The 20,520-nt window shown below is 39.4% G+C and overlaps 1 protein-coding gene across 2 annotated transcripts in view; it reads left to right on the plus strand.

Annotated features, from left to right (window-relative positions):
* ILRUN (inflammation and lipid regulator with UBA-like and NBR1-like domains) overlaps positions 1-20,520 on the plus strand; it is a 96,047-nt gene that overhangs the window by 21,443 nt on the left and 54,084 nt on the right. The window contains exons 2-3 of one of the 2 annotated variants that reach the window (XM_014846280.3): positions 11,720-11,874; positions 17,967-18,164. In XM_014846280.3, the coding sequence (XP_014701766.1) occupies positions 11,720-11,874; positions 17,967-18,164 (353 nt within the window). The remainder of the gene's footprint in view (positions 1-11,719; positions 11,875-17,966; positions 18,165-20,520) is intronic. The other variant, XM_014846281.3, reaches the window with a different exon arrangement.

Here is a 20,520-nt window from a genome sequence, read left to right on the forward strand (position 1 = left end):
ATAGCCACAGTGTATTTGGAGATGGGTTGGCTGCAGAATGAGTAAAGTTGGCATTTAGGCCGTGTGGCATTACTGGTAGTGGTGATAACATTGCATTGGTTTTGTTCATCTTATTACGTAGAACTTGGCCAAGATTTATTTACCCTTTTGTTCTTAGAGGAGAGACTACGAGTGATAACATAGGCCTTAGATTCTCTCTTAGATGTGTACCCTGGTGTGCATTTTTAGAGGTGAAGTGTGCTGAAGTTTACTTTTGTAATATTTCCAAAGATGGTATGGTCAGCATCGTTCTTTAGGGGAGATGAATTGGAAAGGCTTTGAAGCTGGCCCCTGTAGCACACCGTGAGGAAATCGCAAAGGCAAGACATATTAGACCCATGTGGAGCATTTTAATCAAAGATACGTGTAAAAGGTGTGTGGTATTTCTTTTCAAAGCCGGTGCATTTTTCTCTGTATGCAGTAACAACAGCTAGATTTGAAAATGGAATGTTGGTTTACAATTTAGCTTTTTGGCACTTTCTCCTTTTTTAAAAATAAAAAACCCCCCAAAGTTCCTAGTATATTTTAGAAAATAGCTCTCTGACTAGGCTGTAGGATGAGATACATTTGACCACTGCTGGCTTATTGTCAGTTCCCTGTTAGGTAAACACGCTTTTGAAAACCTTACTTAATTATAGATTTACCTGATCATTTCGTAACTGCTACTTTAAATTATGTCCCAAAGAAAGTTTCATGAACAACAATAAACCACAAACGTTTTGTTTATGAAGATAGCTTTGTCTGAATCACGTTTTCTGTTCATCATTCTGGGAATTTTTGTGTACCATACATTTTCATGTCTCTTCTAGGCCAGTGTTCTGCTATCTTCAAAAATTTTGTTAGCACTGATCCTAGTGATCGTTTACCTTTTTCGGGAAGTATTCATAACAATTAAATTCGGGGGGCAAGAAAAGTGGGAGTTATTTCTAAGTATGCATCTTTAATGGATAATTGAATTCTTGAAAGCAGCGTTATGAAGGAAATGACTCAGCAGAAAACAGCACCTTTTAAATTGTAATCCTTAGTCTGCCCTTGTATTCATAGTGTTTTTCCTTTTACAATGAACATTTTCAAATATACAGTAAAATAGAACAAATAATAGAATGAATAGCCATTGTATTGGCTTTTTGCTGCTGTAATAAAGTACCACATACTCAATGGTTTAAAAAAACCCCAATTTATAAGAAGTCCAAAATGTGTGTCTCTGGGCTAAAAGCTAGGTGCTATCAGGATGTGTTCATGCTGGAGAATCCATTTCCTTGCCTTTTCCTGCTTCTAGGAGCTACACGCATTCCTTGACTTATGGCCTCATTTCTCCATCTTCAAAGCCAGCATGTCTTGCAAGTCCTTCTCACGCTGCTGTCTCTGGTTCTGTCAGTTTGGTCTTCCACCCTTAAGGGGTTACACTGAGTTCACCTGGATAATTTCTCTATTTTCAGCTAAGTGATTAGCAGCTTTAATTCCCCTTTGCCATGTAATGTAACATATTTACACGTTATGGGGAGTAGGACATTACTGGGATGATGAAAATGTCCCTGAACATGGTGATGGTTTTACAACTTGGTAACTTTAGGAAGAATCTTTGAATTGTACAATTGAAATGGATGAATTTTATATAATGTAAATTATACTTCAATAAAATTGTTTTTTTTCTTTTAAAAAACCTTTAGATGCTCTTCTTGCTTTGAGGAGTAAGTCCAGATTTCTTAATGAAGCATATTGGCCCCCCTCTAATTAAATTTTTTAAAAACTGTGGTAAAGTACACATAACATAAAATTTACCATCTTAACCATTTTTAATTGTACGGTTCAGTAGTGTTAAGCATGTTGTGCAACCAATCTCCAGAAATTTTTCATCTTGCAAGACTGAAACTATACCCATTAAACAATAACTCTCCATTTCCCCATTCCTTCAGTCCCTGTCCATCATCATTTTACTTTCTGTTTCTATGAATTTGACTACTCCAGATACCTCATATAAGTGGAATTTGACATTATTTGTCTTTCTGCCAGCTTATTTCAGTTAGCATAAGGTCCTCAGTGTTCATCCCCATTTTAGGATGAGGTAGATTTTCCTTTTTAATAATATTCCATTGTATGCATATACTGTATTTAGTTTATCCGTTCATCCGCTGGTAGACACTTGGGTTGCTTCTGCCTTTTGGCTATTGTGAATAATGCTGCTGTGAACATGGATAGCAAATATCTCTTTGAGACTCTGCATTCAGTTGTTTTGGATAAATATATACCCAAAAGTGGGATTTCTCGGCCTGAGTTGTTTTAATTTACCTTTCCAGCACTTCTGCCTTTTTTTTTTCAAAATTGGTACCTGAGGTAACAACTGTTGCCAATCTTCTTTTATTCTTTTTCCTGCTTTTTCTCCCCAAAGCCCCCCGGTACTTAGTTGTATATTTTTAGTTGTGGTTCCTTCTAGTTGTGGCATGTGGGATGCCACTTCAGCATGGCTTGATGAGTGGTGCCATGCCTGCATCCAGGATCTGAACCGGCGAAACCCTGGGCCGCTGAAGCGGAGCGCGGGAACTTAACCACTCGTCCATGGGGCTGGCTCCTCTTCTGCCTCTTCTAACAGACTTTGCACCAGATGTGCAGACTCTATCCCTTGAACACACTGTACAATTTTGAATTAATCTGGGTTTGTTACATTGCAAATAGCAAACTCACTTCAAACTAGATAATGCTAAAGGGGCAAGGGGTATTTAAAGGATATTGCTATGTTACACAGACTTCCAAGATGGGCATTTGTTTGGGCTTCAGGAACAGCTGGAACCAAGGACTGAAAATACTTGTAGATTTCCTTCTGTGTTTGTGGTCTTTAGGTCTTCGCAGTGGTCTTCCGTCTCTGCTGAAGAGAACCATGACTGTCAAAAGCTCCCAGATGTGTAGTTTATAGACCAGGTACTATGAGAAAAACTCTCTTCCAGTTCTAAATTCCTGGGTGGCCCCACCCCCATGTCAACTCTGGAATGACCTCACTCTGTACTATGGAATCCTCCGTGGAAGTGGGAGCATTCCCTAAACAAGTAACAACTACAGATACTCTCCTTCCCCTCCCGAATGAGAGAGGACTCCTAGTCAGGTCCAGCTGTCATACTGTGACTTGTTGCAGGTGCCCCATCCAACCAGCTGAAGGTCTCTGGGAGGTAGCTATGCTCTCCCTAGTTTAGCCTTGATTGGTCCAGATATACGTTTGCATGATCAGCAGTCCGTGGGCCAAATGATACATTTTTGTTGTTGTCGTCATTCCTCTGCCCTCTGTCATATAGTCCCAGTATACGATTGTGAGAAACCAAATAAAAAGGAGAAAAGAAAAATACTGTATTTTGGTCACTGGTTTATTCCATTCAGCAAAGATTTATTAAGCACCTTCTATGTGCCAGGTAATGTTCTCAGTCTGGGGCATACAAGCAGTAAGAATACAGAGCATATATTGTCTTCTATAGGATGGGAGCAGTAAGAGAAAATCAGCAAGTCTCGTGGTCACCCGTTAACTCATTTCGCTGACGGAGGACTGAATGCCTTGGCCCGGCTTCCCCCAGAAAGATTCCCCATGTCTGATATCCTTTAGGACCATACTTGAGAGGAGCACAGGGCATGTAGCGGCAGTGTCAGAGAGAGTTCCTATATGAGGGCCATGCTGCTTTAGCTTTCCCCTTCCAATAAGATGCCATTTTTGGACCTAGAGTTTGACTGGGAATATAATAATTACAGGCTCCTGGTGATAGAACTCCTTTCAAACTTCACTGCTTATCCATTTCATACTGGGCCATTTCCTTTGATAAATAACCAACTCCAGTAATATTATAATTAGACTTTTTACTTCAAGAGAACATCTAGGACTGGGTTAGGTCCCTTAGCTCTGCTTATCTTTCCAGTCTAAAGGTCTCTACCCTCAGGGTATGGATGGAAAATTCTGGATTTAGAGCTTTCTCAAATCTTCTATGGCATGTCACTTCCTCTAGACATTTCTTTCAGAGAGGATATGGCCAATAAGTACACGAGAAGATGTTTAGGATCCTTGGTCATTAATGAAATGCAAATCATAACCACAGTCGGATATCACTTCACACCCACTAGGATGGCTGTAATGAAAAAGAAAATAAGTGTTGGTGAAGATGTGGAGAAATAGGAACACTTGTACATTGCTGGTAGAAATGTAAAATGGTTCAGCTGCTATGGAAAAGAGTTTGGTGGTTCTTCGAAAAGTTAAACACAAAATTACCATATGACCCAGCAGTTCTACTCCTAGATTTATATCCAAAGACATGAACACGTATGCCCACACAGACACTTGTATGTGAGTGTTTATAACAGGATTACTCATAATATTCAAAAGGTAGAAACAACCCAAATGCCCATCAACAGGTGAATGGATAAATAAAAAATCATGCAGTCCTGTGTCTCATAGAGTTTTGATCAATGAGGAACTGCATATGTGACTAGTCTCTTAAGGTTAGTACCATATAGCCTGGTGTGTAGTAGGCTATACCATCTAGATTTGTGTAAGTACACTCTATGATGTTTGCATGATAAGGAAATTGCCTAATGATGCATTTCTTGGAACGTATCCCTGTTGTTAAGCTATGCGTGACTGTATGTATGTATAATGGAATATTTCTCAGCCATAAAAAGGAATGAAGTGCTGATCAACATGCTACAGTTTGGGGTGAATCTCGAAAACATGCTAAGTGAAATAAGACAGAGACAGAAGGTTGTGTATTATATGATTTCTTTTATATAAATTATCTAGAATAGGCAAATTCACAGAGACAGACATCAGAAGATTAGTGGTTGCCAGTGGACTGGGGAGGAGGGATGAGGAGTGATTACCTAATGGGTCTGGAAGGCTCTTAATGGATATGAGGTGATGAAAAAGTTTTGAAACTCGAGAGAGGTGGTGGTTGCACAACGTTGTGAATACACTAAATGCCACTGAATTATGTACTTAAAAGTAGTTAATTGTATGTTTTGTGAATTTCACCTCATTTTTTTAAAAAAAGGAAAAACAGTTTGATCCTGAGATGTTAGCCAAAGGCACTTAGAAAGCCAGTATTATATTACTGTGTCCTCAGAATCTGCTTTTCATTGTTGTTGTTTTAAACTATAAGCCAATTTTACTATCTCAGATGACAAGAATACCCAGTGTAAGACGGCTCTGGGGTTGCCTACTTTAGTGGTTCAACTCTGTCATAAAGGACAAAGCAATTATTTCTCTTTCTGATCATCCTTGGCATGTCATTAGGTCTCCTGAGGTTCCCAGTAGGTCCCTTCATTTTCCCAAGATGGTTGCAGTAATTCTGTGCATTGAATTTTTTTTTATATCTTCCAGTAGCAGCATAAAGTATACCCTCACTTTCTTCTTTTTTCCATTTACCTTTTTATTATAAGCTTTTTTTTTCCCTTAAAGATTGGCCCCTGAGCTAACAACGGTTGCCAATTTTTTTTTCTGCTTTTTTCTCCCCAAATCCCCCCAGCACATAGTTGTGTATTTTTACTTATCGGTCCTCCTAGTTGTGGTATGTGGGACGCCTCCTCAACTTGGCCTGACGAGCAGTGCCATGTCCGCATCCAGGATCTGAACCATTGAAACCCTGGGCCGTCAAAGCGGAGCGCACGAACTTAACCACTTGGCCGCGGGGCTGGCCCCTATTAGAAACTTTTTAAACCTACAGAAAATTTTAAAGAATTGTAGAGTGTATGCCCTTATACTTATTACCTAAATTCAACAGTGGTTAACATTTTTGCCATAATTTGTTTTCTCTATGTAAAATTTTTTTGAATCACTTCAAAGTTGTAGACATCACGACCCTTCAACCTTAAACAGTTCAATGTGCTTCTCCTAAAAATAAGGACGTTCTCTTACATAACTGCATACTAAGATACTAAGATAATTTACAAAAAATACTAATAAAAAATATCCAGTCCATGTTTAAATTTCCTCAGTTGTCCCCGGATGTATCTTTAATGACCCTTTCATGTTTTTTAAAGAATCAGAATCCAGTCAAGAACCTCAAGGACTGTATACTATTGTGGTTAATGTCTCTTTAAATCTAAAACAGTGCTGCCACCTTGCCTTTTCATGGCAGAATGCTTGTTTTTTACTTTATGTTTGGGAAAAGTATAACTGTTGACGATAGTTAGAAGGACCAGTTCTAAAAAGTAATAAAATTAATGGATCAGTAAATAGCTAGGGAAAGGAGAAGAAACAATCTTGTGCTCTCTGTGGCTCTAAGAAGTAGGTAAATGCTGGTGCCAACTTTGTTGCTCCTCTTAATGAAGTTTTCCACAAGTTCGTTCTCTTTTCTACTGTCTTCGCATGTTAAATAGTATCATCTGTGAGTTAGTTTTTAGGTTTGAAAATATTGAGAGTCTTCTTTAGCCCGACTCCTATTCCCTACCTGCAGTCATCTTTCTGTTTTAATGAAATTCTCAGTTTCTTCCCAGGCCTTAACATTCACGATGGTCACAGGTACATATTTTTTGGCCCCTCTTTTTGGTCTTTCATGTTAGATTCGTGTTGAGTTGATGTTGGTAAGCCCTTGTAGGAACCCCCGTAATTTTGCTGATCCTTTTCTTACTCAGGTTTTTCAGTCATTCAGAGATAGTAAGGCCTTCCTGATCCCTGGGAGGCTTATGGCCTCCACTGCAGTGTCATTGGCACTCCACAGGTGAGGGAAGCTTCTTGTGGTTCCGGATAAGTATTGCTCGAAGCCCAAAGATGCTGTTGTTGGTGCTTAAATGGATTGGTTCATTATTCTGATTTCTCATTTTAATTTGTGTCCAAATAAGATGGATGGTTTTCTTTTTCTCATAAATAAGTTGGATCCTTTTGAGTTTCTTACTTGTTTAGAGAATGGAAAAAGAAGGTATTTAATTTTATTTTCCTGAGAATCTGAGCTAATTCTCAGACTTTTGGCGTTGCCTCTTTAAATCTGATTTCCTGATTTTCTTAACTGTTTTCTACCCCCGTAATTTTGAGTGATGTTCCTGGCAGTCTAATTGGTATATAGATGATTTTTCTTTGTAAGACCAGTAATCTGACTTATGTATGTATACATAGTACAAGAATAAAATATTCTGTGTTTGTTAATATAGTAGTCCCCTCTTATCCACAGGGATACGTTCCAAGCCCCCCAGTGGATGCCTGCAACTGCAGACAGTACTGAACCCTATATATACTATGTTTTCTCCTGTACATACGTACTAAGTGACTAACCAGTAGGTAGGTAGCCTACACAGTGTGGGTACATGGACAAAGGGATGATTCACGTTCCAGGCAGGACAAAGTGGAAAGGCGCAAGATTTCATCACACTACTCAGAATGGTGTGCAATTTAAAACTCAGAATTGTTTATTTCTGGCATTTTCCATTTAATATTTTTGGACTAGGCTTGGCCTAGGGTGACTAAAGCTGTGGAAAGTGAAACCATAGATAAGGGGCAACTACTGTACATGCAAGATTAGGTATTTAACCACTTCAAGAATTCATCTTAACGAGAGAGTTACAACTAATTCATTCATCGAATTCATGATGGTAATTAATATGTTCTTAAGAAAATCAGATGTTCACAGTGTTATTAGATAATTAGCAAATTCTGGATAAGTTAAAAGTTTTAGGCCTTTGGATAGGTGTGGTTCTGAATTCTAATAATTGGCTGTCTAGCCTGGGGCAAGTTATTTATCTGTCAGTGCATCTGTGGCCTTATCTATAAAGTGAAGGTTGGACAATATTGCTTCTGAGTTACAAAACTGCATTTCAGCAGTGTACACATAATCATCATCACCAAAGTCTAGTCCAAATCAGGTTAATCTGATTATCAGTGCAGTTGAAACTGTGTTGTGCACCAAGCCCATTTCTCACCCCAAGTAGGAAAAGCTGCCTTGGGCTGATAGCCTTGGTGTGAGAGGCAGTTGGAGTTACCTTTGTTTGAGGTCTCCGGGTTACCACAGTCTTCTAGACTGTAAGCCTGGTAAAGGCAGGGGCCTTGTCTTTCTTGCTAGGTGTTCTATGCCTAGTCCCAGGGCGAGTGCCCAGCACGGGATAAATGCTCATTAATTATATACCAATATTTTAATATAAAAAATTCAGTTTTGCAGATGAATAAACTGACATATATGCTTAGCCACAAGTTCAAAGCCCCACAGCCAGGAGTTGGAGCTGTCTCCAAACAAAGTCTGTGCTATGTAACATAAAATTTACCATTTTAGCCATTTTTAAGTGTAGAGTTCTGTGGCATTAAGTATATTCACAGTGTTGTACTACCATCACCATCCTCCATCTTATTAGCCTGTGTCTGTTTTCCCCACTGTTACACTGCCTCCCCTTTGTTCTTCAGGGTGCTTTTTACCGTCTGAAATCAGATTTAAAAACTTTTTGAGCAAAAACACTGAAGGAACCTGGAAGTTTAAACTTTGAGGCTGAATAGTGAGTCAGTGTTCTGTTTTCCGTCTCTTCAGTCAGCTCTATTTCATGGAGAATTTCTTGGTGTCTAATAATAGTTGAGCATGTTGTTTTGAATCGGAATACATGCTATTGTGTCTACTTGTTCTCACACTGAGTTGGAGCTCTTTGGTTTATTCCTGCTGTTGCTCAGCCCAGTGAGCTGTGATCTAAATCTTTCCAGTGCTCTGGAGCTGTGTACCCACGTTTTGAGCCGTGTACCTGCCTGATGGGTTAGAACGCCACTGGGCTGAAGTCCACTCCCTGCCCTGTACTTGGGAGGTGAATTTGCTTTGTCATCCTCCACTCCTGCTTCCTGCCAGGAGGCCAGTTCACTACTTTCAGTTTCACTTTGGGCTTTAAAAATGTTTCTTCATCTTTCTCTGGCTGAAGTACTTGGATAATAGAGGTACAAATAATCAGTTTTGTTGGTCTGGCTGTGGGATGAATTGGGATGTGCAAAAGGAGATGTGAGGAGGAGGATGAATCTGCCTAAGTAGGGTAGCTGGACTTTTCCACTTGTTAGTGCTTCTACTGCAGTGGTCTCGAAGTCTTGTCTGATATCAGGCAGAGCCAAGTGGTGAAATATGACACAGGCTGAGGATGAGAATTGGCAGTTTTCCTGAGTACACAAATAGTTTCTTCCCTCCCAAGCATATTTTATGGCTAAGCGAGCTGAAGACAATTTAGCAAGCTACCTGCTGGAGACCTGCAGCAGAAAAATTATCTTTATAAAAAGATGAACACATAGCTTTTACAAAAAGTTTTCAGAAGAACAAATGCGAACCAGGCTTATTTTTCTCTCCCTCATTTTATCCCTGATCTCTAAGTTTATGTCCTCCTAAGTCTGTTTGTGGGTGGTAGGGTTGGACTTCCCCAAGTTTGGCCAGTCGCATTTTCTTCACTTTGGATCACAGTCAGCTAGGTAACGAAGTTGCTGGGAACATTAAAGTCTGAGCCTTCCTACTGAATGGTCAAGCAAACAGGCACAGTTTGGCCCCTGGCCCAGCTCTGCTCTATGTAAATTTTGTCTAGCACACACAGGACAGGCAGGCAGTTGGTGGTGGTGTAATTCCAGTCATCACTAATATGACAGGCCACCATTGCATGAAGCTTGACCTGAGATAGCTGCTCTAAATATAGCCTGCCTTTCTGGCAGCTGCAAACACCTGGAGGAACAGGCAGGCCCCAGCAGAAAAGTATTTGCTGTTAATAGCATGTGTCTTGAACAGTTGTATACCGTCAGAGCTTATTTCATGCTATGTTTATGCATAATTAAAAACAATCCACTGGATCCATTGGCTTATGGTTAGGTTATGTTTAGAAAAATGCAATTTGTGTTGTTGTCTACTGTGGGAACTGGGGATGATGTCACTACTTTGAGTAAGATCATAAGAGAAGCAGTTACTGTAATTACCAACAACTTCTTTGATCTCTGTAATGAATACAGCTTACTTAAACCCCATAGTGGCCTTTGGTTTCTGGCACTGATGAATCAAGCTGTCAATCATGTGATTCTGTTCAATTATGGACTCGAGTTTATGTGCTTGCTAGTTCCTTCTTACCGAAGGGGGTTTATGAGTAATTAAAAAGAACACTAACATTTACAAATGGTACTTCCAAAAAAGAAACTACAAATGGCTCCATAACATGTAAAAAGTACTTAACCTCTCTCATAAAAAGAGAAAACATTTTAAGAATTCACTGAGATTTTTTACCTATCAGATTGACAAAAATCCAAAATTTTGGAGAAACACTGTTGATGAACAAGTGGGAAAATAGGCGCTCTCATACATTCTTGGTGGGAGCGGTTTTTTTTTTTTTGAAGATTTTTAAAAAAATTTTTTCCTTTTTCTCCCCAAAGCCCCCCGGTACATAGTTGTATATATTTTAGTTGTGGGTCCTTCTAGTTGTGGCATGTGGGACGCTGCCTCAGTGTGGTTTGATGAGCAGTGCCATGTCCACGCCCAGGATTCGAACCAACGAAACACTGGGCCGCCTGCAGTGGAGCGCATGAACTTAACCACTCGGCCACAGGGCCAGCCCCTTGGTAGCAGCATTTTTAACTGTATAACTTTTGTTGAGGGAAGTTCAGATATATCTATTAAAATAATCACAGATATATACTCTTTAACCCAGTGGTATCACTTATAGGAATTTATCCCATGGATGCACTTGCGTGTATATAAAATGATGTATGCTTAAGCTTATTTGTTGAATGATTAAAGATTGGGAACAGGGACCCGCCCTGTGGCCGAGTGGCTAAGTTCGCGTGTTCCGCTTTAGCGGCCCAGGGTTTCGCCAGTTTGAATCTTGGGTGCGGACATGGCACTGCTTGTTGGGCCATGCTGGGGCGGTGTCCCACATGCCACAACTGTAAGGACCCACAACTAAAAATACACAACTATGTACCGGCGAGCTTTGGGGAGAAAAAGGAAAAATAAAATCTTAAAAAAAAAGAGAAAGATTGGGAACAAACTCAGAAGTGGACTGGTTACATAATTAATGATGTATTTATACATACAGTGGATATAGATGTAAAAAACAATGAGGATACTCATTATGTACTGACATAGAAATGTCTTCATGATATATAGTGTTAAGGGAATAAAGCAAAGGACCAGTTTGTAATATGCTTCCAATTATATAAAAAGGGGGTAAATAAGAATATATATCATTTGCTTGTATGCACATAAGGAAGTTCTAGAAGGATATTTAAGAAAGTAATATGAATGATTACCCGTGTGTGTGTGTCTCCGTGTAGGAAAGAAGAGATAAGATGGGTATTTTTCACTGTATGAAACTTTTTGAACTATGAGCATGTATTGCTTTTTCAAAAAATTAAGTAATTAGAATGTTTTAAAAAATGGAGCTTCTTTGAATTCTAGTCACAGTGACAGAGGAGCTCTTTTGATTGACTTCTGTACCCTACTTGCTGCCTGTGAGTAAGAGGGAGATTTTTCTTGTTGTTGCTGGTGGTGGTGCTGATGTTTGTTACTTTCTGTGTGGGTAGCTTGGAAGAAAATGATGCACAAGTTTGTTGGTCTTGGTGTTTTTCCTGTTGTTCCTCAGCCAGAAACGGTGGCTCTGAAGATTTGTGTACCAGGAGCCTCAGGTTCTATAACAAACCCTAAGAAACAGGTTTTTTTTCCTTTTGTTTGACGATTAGGATAATATGCTTTGGGCAGGACTGAAGTCTTTTGCCTTTTCTCTTTATTTGCAGGAACCTACAAGCAGCAATTGGCGCCTATTATGACTTTGAGAGTCCAAACATCAATGTGCCCTCTATGTCCTTTGTTGAAGATGTCACCATAGGAGAAGGGGAGTCGATACCTCCTGATACTCAGTTTATAAAAACATGGCGGATCCAGAATTCTGGTAAATGTATAATGGGGATTTCTTCCTTGCCAAGCTTTCTTTTTCTTAGTGGTTAAAAGGAAATAAGGAAATGTTTTAGCTTAAGTTATGTGATTGTGTAACTCTGAGCTTTTTCTTATACATGATATAGCATTTTTTTTCTTGTACTGGTATGATGACCAGACATCAATGAAATATCCCCTACCCTAAAGTGGAAGAAGGATTTAAGTCTTGATGGCATCTAAACACAATTCAGTGTTTATTTGATATCAGAAATTAGGCCTGTGTGTGGTAGTGGTATCGTATCCACCTGTACAGTTCTACTCCATCATTTTAATTCTGCTCTAATTAATCTTCCAGTTATTTCCAGTAGGTTAGAGGTGGTACATCCTTGCATAGAACAAAGCAGTTAGAAGGAGCTGTGAGCATCTACCTTTTTGAGAGCTCATTTCTTTGCAGCCACAACATGATTCTATCTGAAATTTCATTGTGATATCTATTTGAGATGTTAATATCACTTTGAAAAACAGAGTAAGAAGTGTAGTTATTTGTTTAAAATGGGAAAGATGGAAAGATTGAGAAATTATTATTATTTTTTTAATACTGTTTTTGGGATCAGCCCCGTGGCACAGCAGTTAAGTTCTCACGTTCCACTTCGGCAGCCCAGGGTAGCTGGTTTGGATCCCAGGTGCGGACATGGCCCGCTTGTCCAGCCATGCTGTGGCAGCATCCCACATATAAAGTAGAGGAAGATGGGCACAGATATGAGCTCAGGGCCAGTCTTCCTCAGCAGAAAGAGGAGGATTGGCAGCAGATGTTAGCTCAGGGCTACTCTTCCTCAAAAAAAAAAAAAAAAAAAGTTTTGATGTATTGTTGACTTTAAGAAAAATTAAAAAGTTAACCATAGTTCTTTGAAAATAATATCTATGTGTCTGGTAACTGTTAATTGTTACCTTTTACTTGTTAAATTCTTTTCTAAAGGCTTTTTTTGTTGGAGTGGGTTTAATATTTCTTGTCCCATCCAGTAACAGTTTATGCTGACCTGGTGGTGGTGCTTTTATTTCCTTATTAATGAGGATTGAAACAGAGAAATTCTGAGATGGAGAACTAGGCAAAATGAGTAGCTAAAAATTTGCGAGTATAGGGGAACCCTATCTAGATAGCAAGATGATAGAAAACTCTCTTTGGGGGCTCAAACAAACTTGTAAAAGTGACCTTTTATTGACTCTTTACTTTTCTGTAGCTTCAGTTCTTTTGTGATGGGGAAAAACCGGCTAACGTTTTACTTAATAATTCATGTACCAAATGGTTGTTATTAGTTTTTCTGGCTTATTTAGAAGTAACTCTCCCTTGGGTGAAGATTCATTGTGTCACTGAGCAAACACATAATCCGGATTGACCCAGTGTTGTAGATGACTGGGGACATTTGTGGCTTTGTAAAATTTTCATTAGCTTATTTTCCCTTTTGCTTCTAGTAGTGTGGTGCTTTGGTAGTTTGAATAGCACAGGGTAATATGGGAAAATAGCCATATTTTCTATTTTTCTTGAAATTCTTGCTTGTTTGAACTTTGATTATCTTCACTTTGCTTACTTTCTTTCTCACCTTTGTTAATGTTGCCTGCTTTGAAAAATATTAAAGCAATCTCTTTACTTCAGCTTCTATTCATCATGTTTCTTCTCTGAATTACTAAAACCTACTGTGTTAGTGATCAAAAATACTTTTGAAACCTATACATGAATTTTTTAAATGAGTGATGTTTGTTTATAAAATATGACACATTCACAACTTTTATTTATCTTTTAAAAAATTAAACCAAGACCTTGTTTACTTACAGTGAAAACACTGAAAATGGTCTGGCTTTCCATGAGTTCTTTATAGTTAAATATTGAAAGTGGTTAGAATACTGTTGAAATGTTTTAAACACTATCTTGTTGCAGAATAACCATTTTATATTTCAGAAAACCTCTTGATATATTTATTCACTCACTGGACAGTTCCTTGGGTTAATGGGGAGTTGGGGGGATTGATATAAAATGGCTAGAATGTAAAAAACCCCAAAGAGCCTGCGTTCCACCTTGACTTGGAGAAAAATCTGTATTGGTGGGCCTGGCCACTTTTTCCTCCTGCTTTTGCATGGTAATTCCCTTTAAAACAGCCTCTGTGTCTGCAGCCTTTCTTTCTGTAAAAGGGCATTCTTGTTCCAAACACCTCTGGAAAAGTTGGGCAACAATTGCTAGAGATTTACCTTTCAAGGTACTTGAACAAATAGGTTTTTTATTCTTCTGGAAGTTGTTCACCCAGTTGTAAAACAGTTTTGTGTCTATAGCTAAATGCTTTCCATTTGATTAAGGAGAAACTGGCCTCTCATAACTAAGTAACAGATTTGTTATTAAAGAGAGGGAAAGCATGCATGTGCACTGGTTCTTCAACATCATCCTAGTCTGGCCTGAATTCTTTCTGGAAATAGAGTAGTAACATAGAAGTAGGGCACGCCTTAGCTGTTTCTCCTCTGGCTCTCTTACTGTTGTTCATAACCTTCTAAGAGATAAGTGCTCACTGAAGTTTCGTAAGTAATTTTCATGGTGCCTGTCTGCTCTCATGTTTTAGGCATGCCAGGCATTCAAATATACAACAGATGAGATTGATAGGAACTACATATAGCTGTCTCAACAGCTTTCCCAAAGAAGATAAATGTCACACATTGTTTAAAATTAAACTCCTAATATTGTTTAAATCCTTAGATTCAGACCATAGGAAAACAGAAGTGAGGCATTTAATGACATTAGCTGCAGAATCCCAGGATCCACACTTCTGGCACTATAGAAGTATTAGAAGCTTGGGAGACTTGAGCAGGAAACCTTCCAATTAGATTTGAAGTGAAAATTTGAAACTGTCCCTCTAAAGATAAAAAGCAGACAGTTCTCTTTACCAACATGGCTTCTCAGTTCTTACAGCCATGCTCTGCTGTCCAGCTGTAGTGAACGTTAAGCTGAGCATGTTATAATAGCTGGTGTTTCTCTGACTTTGGTGAAGTAATTGTGACTGTCCTGTGAGAGAGCGGCTTCAAAGTCATCTTTGTTTTTTTTTGAATTACATCGAGGTGAATATAAAACAAGAGTTGGGGAAGGAACTTGAGAAAGAACAACTATTTCCTGCAGTTTTCTTTTGGCTTCTTAAAATAGTTAATTTTCTACCTTTCTCTTCAGTATGACTATAGAGAACATAATTCTGCTTTCTTCATTCAACGAATTTTATGATGTTCCAGTGACTTTATCGGTTATCGGGAGAAAACAATGACCAGATCAGTGAAGATCCCTGTTTATATGTAGCTTAATTTGAAACGCAGTCTTCACACTTACAGGGGTTAAAAAGATTAGGGGATCTTCATCGTGGTTTTTCTGCATTGCTCTTTAGATGTTTCTTGCTGTCTCCAAACTATTTTTATAATCACTTATACTTAGTAAGTCCCAGGCTTTCTGGAACTGATGGACATTTATTTCGTTTTTGCCATGCTCTTTCTTGTCTCAAAATTGCTATATGACAGGTTTTTGTTACTAATTTTTATTTTTTTAAATAAACATATTCCATGATAAGTGGTGAATTACGGCCTTAATCATATGCATGCTTGTGATACTTGACTTGGAAAGTCATAAAACAGATTAGTTTTTCTTTTTGTTTAGATATGTCTGTCCCCCATTAGCCAGTCTGCAACTGAGAGTTAATTTGAAGCCTTGTTGTATTATACTTCTCACATTAGGATTTCAGGTATCCTTAGTCTGGTGGTCTGAATAGTTCACCAGTATTTCCCTTTGTTTTGCATCAAGAATCAATATCTTTGACCTTTTCAGAGTTACCTGACCTAACCGTTGGGGCTGTAAGAACTATATGTCATAGTGAACTGTTGCTAAGTCTCAGAAGGCAGATGACTGGTTACTTTATAGCAGATTAGCACTCTAGAGTTGATCGTTGATAACTCTTCCAGTTTTTTCTTCAAGAGGCTCTCCAAGTACTACATTAATAGGGTTTGGCGTACTAAATAGATTAGGATTGTAGCTGCATAATTTGTTAATCATTTAGCGTTTTACCAACTAACTCAGTCTCCCTGAAACCTAGCAGCACTCCCTCTTTTGCACAGCTTAGAGCTCTCAGCTGCTTGTGGTTGTCTGCTCAGGACAGCCAAGTATTTCCCACACCCAGACATTCTTGGTTTTCCTTATTTTCTTAGAAGTTCAAAAACGGATTCATTCTTGGGTTTTCATGTAAACCGACATTGTCTTGTTACACATGTGTGTGTGTGTATGTTTGTTTTAAGAATAATTGTGAATTTAGCCCTAATAACGGTAGTTTAATTTTCCTCTTGGATCCTGGTCTTTAGAGACTGACATTTTCTAAGGTGCTTCATGTCACCTGCTACTGTTCTTGACCTAAGACAGATAGGCTTTTGCCAAGCCATAGGCCCCAGAAATGAAAAACAAAATTTGCATGTATTGCCAGTGTATCATCCACAACCAGTTGCTCTTTCTAGTGTTAAGAGAGCACTTTGCTGGCAGGTTTTTTTTAAGAGGGTGTGACAAAACATAGTGGCTGCTGCTGCATCTGCTACCCCTGAAGATCTAAGAGCCACAGAAGGTACTGTTTATTATGGGACTGAGATCTCAGCAGTAAAGCTCAGGTTGCTTTTCTCTCTGGTTCCCTTCTCAGTGGTAAGCTTTCAGGTGTATCAAAACTAGCCTGGCACTTCAAGAATAAGGTACTGAGGCATCTTAGAGTACTATTAGGAGGTAAATTTCAAGCATGCCTTGTCCTGAGAGCCCCGCCATGTTCAACTTTTCATAGTGATTTATTTTTTTTATTTTCATTTTTTAAAGATTTTATTCTTTTCCTTTTTCTCCCCAAAGCCCCCAGGTACATAGTTGTATATTCTTTGTTGTGGGTCCTTCTAGTTGTGGCATGTGGGACACTGCCTCAGCGTGGTCTGATGAGCAGTGCCATGTCCATGCCCAGGATTCGAACCAACGAAACACTGGGCCGCCTGCAGCAGAGCATGCGAACTTAACCACTCGGCCACGGGGCCAGCCCCTCATAGTGATTTATTTTTATAGTAAATGTATGTATCCCCAAGAAAGATATATAGAGGTTTCTGTCTATAGTAAAAAGAAGTATATTGGAGAGGCTTCACAGGAAAGATCACGTTAGTCACTATGTGGCTACCTATGACTGGTCAGAACAAGTCAATATATAGATTTCTCATTTTGAATTAGTTTATATGAAAATAGGTACACAAGAGTAGGTACAAAATAAGATCTTTGTATTTCCAAAGGAGGAAAGACATTCCTGCCAAAGCCGTTTCTCTGTCTTACCATTCCTGTGCTTCCTGCAAGCACCTCTTGACTGGTGTTATCACCCCCGAGATCACAGTTTCATTGTGTTATCAGACAAGTTCACCTCACTGTTGAGCTTCCCCCCACTACTGTTTGAACCTGAAAATGAAATTTTCACTCGACTCCTCTTATATTTACAGAGTCTCTTGAGCCTCAGTCTTTTCATAGTTAAGGACTCCAGAAGAAAAGTCATACATCAGGGAAAAAGTAGTTTCAAAAGAAAATAATATCATAGAAATTACTCGTCATGTGTTTCATCCTTTTGCCTCAATGGAAAAGCTGGGGACAATCAGACATATTTTTATTTTGAATGTCAGCTTAAAAAGTTGAAGTGAAAATGGGCCTGTGTTACATCTTAGTAGAGAAAGCAGTCCTCCAAAGATGTGAGTCTGTGCTTTGTTCTCTGGTCTTCATGGACATCATTCTTAGGTTCTGCAGATTCAGTGTGATGTGTGGCCTTCCCTGGGGTCACCTGAAACACATCTCCTTGAGGAACTGCCTTGCTTTTGCCGGATGTGCCTTCTCTTAGGGATAGAGTGTTGGTCAGAGGTTGTTGATTCTGATGATTCCTTCTCATCAGTTGTGTGAGGTGTTACATGGCTCAAGGATATGTGGGTAGGTTTATGTATGTGTGAGACAAAGAAGGAGGCCTTTTCTACAGTTTTTTAATGAACTGCACCCAGCATAGGACCACTAATTACCTAACATTTTTTTCTTTTGCTTGAACTCAGGGACAGAGGCCTGGCCTCCAGGGGTTTGTCTTAAATATGTCGGGGGAGACCAATTTGGACATGTGAACATGGTGATGGTGAGATCGCTAGAGCCCCAAGAGATTGCAGATGTCAGCGTCCAGATGTGCAGCCCCAGCAGAGCAGGAATGTATCAGGGACAGTGGCGGATGTGCACTGCTACAGGACTCTACTATGGAGGTGAGTATGTCCTTGTGCAGCCCAGGGTGAAGGAATTCAGGTAACATCTTACAGCATCCCCAGTGTTGCTCATAGAAGCTGTCAAATTAAATATCAGGGCAACGGCCTCTTTTAAGGTAAATGACTTGAATTTAATGACTATCTAATTGGTGTGGGCTGGCACTCTCCCTTTTACACTAGGAATTTAGTTAAAATTCAGTGAAGTGTATAAGATATATCTTGCATTCTAAACAATGATTTAGTAGTGCTGCTGATTTCATTGTATAATCTAGTAGGTGCTGTAAGAATACTGAAGGTAGTCATTGTCCTCAGAATCTCAAGGCACAAGTTATATAAAAGAAGATAATGTGCAAAATTTGCATACTTCTCTCCACCTGTTGACCTGTCAAGCCTTTTATTCCTCCTCTTTATTACCACACTTTTTGAACAGAGCACTGTATACTCACTGTCTCTTCTCCCAGTTTTCCATATACTCTTCAACCTAATCTGTCCTTTACCCACTCTAATGAAATGTTTATCGCTGACTACCCAGTTTCTAAATCCAAAGCCACTTTATAGTCTTCATGCTGACCTTCTGTCATTTGGCACCATACTCCAAGTACTTTTTGAAATTTGTACCTTCCTAAACTCACATGATACCTCTCTTGGTTCCCCTCCTCCTCCTCTGAATGTTCTTTCCCTGTCCAGTCTCATCTTTGCCCTTGGATTACTCGATTCTGAGCTGGGCCCCGTGCACGCTCGGTGACCTCATCCACCCACATGGCTTCAGCTGTCTCCAGTACAGCAGACACAGCAATGCTCAAATTCATGTCTCTGGCTGCAGACCCTTTGTGGACCTCCAAATCTGTATTTTAACCACTTATGGACAGAACACCTGAATAGTCTGCAGATTGCTGAATTTTAGCATCTCCCAGGCAAAACTGACATTCTTCTCAATGGCACTCCACTGAGATGATCAGGCCAGAAACCTTGGAGTCATCTTTTGTTCTGTCTTGTTGTTCTTAATCAAAAACCAGTCCCTTTTGGATTCTACTATATCCCATGTCCTGAAATCCCAAGGAAAATAAATAGTAAATAGTTCTCGCCCTCAGGGAGCTCTTAATTGGCTTCATGCCAATTTGGATTTATTTCAAGGTGTCCTGCAATTAACATTCTCCTATATGTTTTTAAAAAATATTTTTACAACCTCACAAATTTTTAATGTTAGAAAAGGTGTCTTAGGGCCGGCCCGGTGGTACAGCAGTTAAGTGTACATGTTCAGCTTCAGTGGCCCGGGGTTCGCCAATTCGGATCCTGGGCGTGGACATGGCACCACGTGGCAAGCCATACTGTGACAGGCGTCCCACATATAAAGTAGAGGAAGATGGGCATGGATGTTAGCTCAGGGCCAGTCTTCCTCAGCAAAAAGAGGAGGATTGGCAGCAGATGTTAGCTCAGGGCTAATCTTCCTCGAAAAATGAATAAATAAATAAATTTAAAAATAAAATAAAATAGAAGCAACAGCCATCTTTAAAAAAAAAAAAAAAGAAAAGATGTCTTATAGTGCTTATGTGACATCATTCTCTGCCTAGAACCTTTGTGCCTACTGTAATGAAGCCAAACTCCTTGGCATGGGGCTTAAAGGTCCTCACAATCTGATCCTGGCCTCGTTTTCACTTTTGTCTTCAGCCACCTCCTTACTCGCCCATAGCCAGTCCCTGAAGACATCACATGTTTTCACTTCTCCATGCCCCTGTTCATATTGTTCCCATTGCCTGAAATACCTTTTCCTTCTTTCCAACAAACTCCTGCTCATCCTCAGGGCCCTGAAGTCACCTTTCCTTCTTCCCTCCACCCCAGTTGCTTACTCTCCCTCCTGCCCCAAGGAAATTCATCCCTCCCTTTTTCATTAATATTATGCACATGCTTGTTATTATACTTAACACATTGTATTTTAGGTGTTTGTTCACTTATCCTTTCTCCTACTAGACTGTGAACTATTTGTTGAATAACAAATGAACATGTAACCGTGTATCAGAATGCAGAGAGGTTGTTTGTCCCTTCCCTTCTGGACTCTTCGTTATTCAGGCCACCTCTCCTAAGTGTCTTCTTACCTGCACAGTTGGAAATTGTTTCTCCTGCTGCTGAGCTCCCATTGCATTCTCTTTCCCTCTCACTCCTTTGCCTCTCTTTGGTACTTTACCTCTTTCTACCCATTTAATTTGATGAATGTCTCATATCACCTTTGAAACTTAAGGTGATACATGTCTCATTTATCTTTGTAAATTTTTAAAAAGCTGAACCCAGTGCAGAGCAGAGAGTGGCTACTCAATACATTTTTTAAATGAATGTCAGAGTTTTTAAGGGGGGAGGAAGA

Source organism: Equus asinus, chromosome 8 (genome assembly GCF_041296235.1).
Source record: "Equus asinus isolate D_3611 breed Donkey chromosome 8, EquAss-T2T_v2, whole genome shotgun sequence".
In the NCBI taxonomy this organism is placed as follows: domain Eukaryota; kingdom Metazoa; phylum Chordata; class Mammalia; order Perissodactyla; family Equidae; genus Equus; species Equus asinus.